General features: G+C 39.6%; 1 protein-coding gene across 1 annotated transcript; it reads left to right on the forward strand.

Annotated features, from left to right (window-relative positions):
• Positions 1–3,967: 3,967 nt before the first annotated feature.
• Positions 3,968–4,432, forward strand: LOC111400268. Its single transcript, XM_023027687.1, has 2 exons — positions 3,968–4,191; positions 4,264–4,432. The coding sequence occupies exons 1-2, from the start codon at positions 3,968–3,970 to the stop codon at positions 4,430–4,432; spliced, it is 393 nt and encodes a 130-aa protein (XP_022883455.1).
• Positions 4,433–5,583: the final 1,151 nt, after the last annotated feature.

Raw genomic sequence — 5,583 nt, forward strand, 5'->3', positions numbered from 1 at the left:
CAGCACAGTCAAAGAAGGCCAATTGTAAAGAATGTGGAGCTGAACACGTAACAACAGAATGTCCAATTTTGGCAAAGAAGTAGAGCAGGTAGATTTTGCTCAATTGGGACAGCGACAGCAAAACAACACCTATGGGAAAACATACAATTCAAGTTGGAAAAAGCAGCTAAATTTCTCTTGGAGCAATCAAAACCAGAATAAACCGCAGGGTCAATATCAGTAGCAAGAGAAAAAACCTCAATTGGAAGAGATGTTTGGTAAATTCATGGAGAAGACTAATCAGTAAATGGAAGCTAACAATCAATTCATGAGGAAAACAGAAGCCACCATTCAAGACTAGAATGCAGCAATAAAAAATTTAGAGACTCAAATAGGACAGATGGTAGTTACTTTGATTGGCAGAGCACCAGGCAGTCTACCGAGTAACACGAAAATAAACCCGAAGGAACATGCTAAGGCAATTACAACTCGAACCGAAAAGCAGCTACCAGAATTCCATGTAAAAAAAGTCGGGTATAAATCAAGAAACAGAATCTTCAACGATAGAAGAACCTATAGAGCATGATGAGCAGATGGAGGAATCCACCCCAGCTAAAAAGCTGGGCAAAACATAGAGTAAAGCAACTGTTAACCCTCACGAGCCTTCCATACCTTTTTCACAAAGGCTAAAAAAGTAGAAGTTGGAGCAGCAATACAAGAAATTTCTTGAAGTTTTTAAGAAACTCCACATCAACATCCAACTCCCCGATGCATTATTCCAGATGTCTAGCTACCCAAAGTTCCTGAAGGACATACTGTCAAACAAATGCAAGCTAGGGGATCATGAAACAGTAATGTTAACAGAGGAATGCAGCGCTAGAATTCAGAAAAATCTCCCACCAAAATTGAAAGATCTAGGGAGTTTTACTGTTCCTTGCACTATTGGTGAAGTTCATTTTGATAAAGCATTGTGTGACATTGGTGCAAGTATCAATTTAATGCCTTTATCTGTTTTCAGGAAACTTGGCTTGGGAGAGGCCAAGGCGACTACTATAACGTTACAGCTGGCTAACAGATCATTAACACATCCCAGGGGAATAATTGAAGACGTGCTTGTCAAGGTGGAAAAATTTATATTCCCTGTGGATTTCCTATTTTTGGATATGGAAGAGGACAAGGACATTCCATTGATACTGGGCAGGCCATTTTTAGCAACAGGAAAAGCCTTAATCGATGTTCAGCACGGGCAGTTGATATTGAGACTGGGAGAAGAGCAGATCCTGTTTAATGTTTTCAAGGCAATTAAACTACCTACAGAGATAGATAGCTATTTCTAGATCGATGTGATCGATACGGTGATCCAAGACTCCTTTTTGCTACACAACCCATCAGATACATATGAAGTTTGCATTACACATTCGCAGTCAACGCAGTCTGATTCAATAGAGATGGAAACTTGTGCAAGGTTTTTGGATACCAACCCACCTCATACGCGCATAAGGCATTTTGAGGAGCTCGGAACAGGACCTACGAAACCACTACCATCCATTCAGCAACCATCGAAATTAGAACTCAAGCAGTTACCACCACACCTCAGATATGCTTACTTAGGAGAATCATGTATACTCCTTGTGATCATTTCAAACACAGTCAGCGAAGTGGAAGAAGAGAAATTGCTTAGGGTACTCAGGGAAAATAAGACAACAATTGGATAGACCATAGCAAATATCAAAGGGATCAGCCCCTCATTGGGCATGCATAAGATTCTCATGGAAGAGACTTTCTGGCCAACCATAGAAAGTCAGCGAAGGTTGAACCCAAAACAAGAAGAAAGTGGTCAGAGCAGAGATACTCAAACTTCTAGATGCTGGAATTATCTATCCGATAGCAGGCAGTGTATGGACTAGCCCAGTTCAAGTGGTGCCAAAGAAAGGAGGAATAATGATAGTTCCCAATGAGAAGAATGAGTTGATACCGACCAGAACAGTCACAGGAAGGAAGGTTTGCATTGATTACCGCAAACTCAATGCAGCAATAAGAAAATATCACTTCCTCCTTCTGTTTATAGACCAAATGCTAGAGAGATTGGCAAGCCACTCACATTACTGCTTCCCCGATGGGTATTCGGGTTACAATCAGATACCAGTGGCACCAAACGATCAAGAGAAAACTACATTCACGTGCCCTTATGACACTTTCGCATACCGCAGGATGCCTTTCAGCCTTTGCAACGCCCCTACAACTTTTCAACGTTATATGATGGCAATTTTCTCAGACATGGTAGAGAAATTTATTGAGATATTTATGGATGACTTCTTGATCTTCGGGTCTTCATTTGACGAGTGTTTGGAACACTTGAATATGGTATTACAAAGATGCAGGGAAACTAATTTAGTGTTAAACTGGGAAAAATGCCACTTCATGGTGCAAGAGGGGATCGGGTCTCAGCAAAAGGGATTGAGGTGGACAAAGTAAAGATTCAGGTTATTGAAAAGCTACCACCACCAACATCAGTTAAAGGGGTTCGCAGTTTCTTGGGACATGCTGGATTCTATAGGAGATTCATAAAGGATTTTTCGAAAATCACAAAGCCCCTCTGCAACCTGTTAATGAAAGACATGCCCTTCGAATTTAATGAGGAATGTCTGATAGCTTTCAACACTTTGAAGGAGAAACTCACGTCAGCGCCGGTAATTGTAGCACCTGATTGGGAGTGGCTTTTCGAGTTAATGTGCAATGCCAGTGATCATGCCGTAGGTGCAGTATTGGGGCAGCGAAAGAACAAGATTTTCCATGTAATATATTATGCAAGCCAAACATTGAATGATGCCCAGATCAACTACGTGACCACCGAGAAAGAGCTCTTGGAGGTGGTCTATGCCTTTGACAAATTCAGATCATATCTCGTGGGGTCTAAGGTCAAAGTCTACACAGATCACGCTACATTGAATTATTTAATGACAAAGAAGGATGCCAAGCCGAGGTAAATACGTTGGGAATTACTGTTGCAAGAATTCAACATTAAAATTAAGGACAAGAAGGGCAATGAAAATGTGGTAGAGATCACCTATCGAGATTAGAACAAGAAGAACCAGAAACGTCAGTAGAAATCAATGAAATTTTTCCAGATGTTCAGTGTGGAAGAAGTCCCATGGTATGTAGATATCGTTAATTATTTGGCTAGCTCAATCCCACCTCCAGATTACTCCAGTCACCAAAAGAAGAAGTTCTTTGCCCAGCTGAAATATTATTTTTGGGATAATCCTATTCTTTATAGGTGAGGGGTTGATCAGATTGTGAGAAGGTGTATACCTGAAGATGAAGTACTTGAAATTCTTGAGCATTGTCACTCATCAGCCTATGCGGGACATTTGGGGGCTTCAAAGACTGCAGCTAAGATATTCAAGTTGAACTTTTAATAAAGAATACCCTTACTTTATGTAAATTTGAGTTTTTGTTTTGGGATAAAATTATTTATAGTGTAAAATTATTTTTAGAGAATGTGTGGATAAAAAGTATGAAAAAATTATAGGTCTACATGTAAATTATGTTATTAAAAAAATTGTGATAGAAAATAAGTTTAAATAAAAACGATTTTGAAATATGTTGCATAGATGAACTCTAAATATGTTATAATAGTTATAATTAAGTATGCAAACAAATAATTAACAAACAATTAGCTGATTAGTAACAAAGTTATGATAAATTAAGGGTTGGGTGAACAAATAATTAGAAATTTTCTATCTTCATATTTCCAAGTATTAAAAAAAAAAATTCACGTGGTGGGTTCGGGGCAGGGCATCCCCGCCCTGAGCCCCGCGACGGGGCGACCATCTATGCCCCGCCGTGCCCCGTGCCCCATGACGGGGCGGGTTTTTTGCCCCATTCGGGGCAGGGCGACGTCGGGGCTGGGTGGGGTGGGGTAAATTGTCATCACTAGTCTAAAAAGTTGGACGATGCATTGTGGTCATATAGGACAGCGATAGGCATGTCTCCATTCTGCCTAGTTTTTGGGAAAGCGTACTACCTCCCATTAGAGATAGAACAGAAGGCATATTGGACTATGAAACGGTTGAACATGGATTTGAAGGCCGTCGGTGAAAAGTGTTTATTGCAGCTTAATGAGTTAGATGAATTCAGGATGGAAGCATATGAAAACTCGAAACTTATTAAAGAATGCATCAAAAAGTGGCATGATCTACATATTCAGAGGTGAGAGTTTGAAGTGGGGCAGAAAGTTCTGTTAAATAACTCGAGACTCAAGCTTTTCCCTAAAAAATTAAGATCAAGGTGGTCGGTTCCTTACACTGTCACTAAAGTTCTACCATATGGAGCTATACAAGTCAATCATGAAACAAAAGGAACGTTCACAGTTAATGGGCAAAGGTTGAAACACTACTCGGACAAGGACTTCTCCAAGCAAAAGTCCACTGTTCAACTCGGAAATGCCTAATTGAAGCAGAAGTGGAGGAGTCGAGCTATCGATTATAAACTAGCGCTAAGTGGGAGGCAACCCACTGTATTCTTTAATTTGTTTAATCGTCATTGCATCAGCTTAGGGAATTTTAATTTCATGTTTGCATTAGGTCATCGATCATCCATGCATGTCAATAGAGTCTAAGCATTGTTCACACGAATTCCTAGGCATGAAGCACATGTACGGTAAGCTTGAAGTGATTTTTGGGTGATTGGGGGGATAATTCACACATTTCAAGATAAAAGGACGTTTTCAAAAATTTAAAGGGCCAATGTGTGATTGAGAGTTCAACGTTTGGTTGAGGTCGTGTTTTTGGGAGGGGAGTCAATTTTTTTACTTTATTTTGTTTTGTTTTTTATTTTATTTAAAGAAAAAAAATTGTCTATGCGGTTGCAGAGATAAAGTTTCCATGCGACCGCATGGACACTTACCGAAAGTAAAAAAAGAAGTTTCTGTTAAACCATGCGACCATGTATTAATACCATGCGGCCGCATGGTACACCAAGTTACGGGTGGCCTTCTATTTCCACCTCTCAAATCTTCCCCCTACACTCACCTCACACACTTTAGGGCACAACAATCACTACTACACACAATTTTGACCATCACCTCAAGCTTGGTATACAAATTTGTCAAGAACATCATATATTCATCAAATTTAATCCATCTCAAGGTATGTCTCTCACAACCTTCCCCTCCTTTATGTTCGGTTGTTGAATACATTTTCAATTTTTGCGTTGCAATTGTGGAGAACGGGAATAGGTAGATGATGGGTTGTCCAAATGTTTGATCTATGCTTTGGGTACTAATAGTATTAATAAAGATTCTAAAAATTGAGAAGAATTGAAAGTATGCACACAAGGTGTTTGTCAAAATGCCTGCATGGGAATTAATGTGTATTCTATGTGAATCTGTCTTTGACTTCGATATCAATATGAAAAGTATGATATACTGTGTTGAACACTCATGATAAAGGAAATAGAAACCACAAGAATCCGATACCATAATACCTAGGCACAAGAATGGTGAAATCATGGCACCTTACGTCCCCTACTTTGCACCATAATTTGGGACGTCAAACGAAGTCCAATTGATTTGAAATTTGAGTATGTGCTAGACCTCATTGA

This window comes from Olea europaea, chromosome 10 (genome assembly GCF_002742605.1).
Source record: "Olea europaea var. sylvestris chromosome 10, O_europaea_v1, whole genome shotgun sequence".
NCBI lineage: Eukaryota > Viridiplantae > Streptophyta > Magnoliopsida > Lamiales > Oleaceae > Olea > Olea europaea.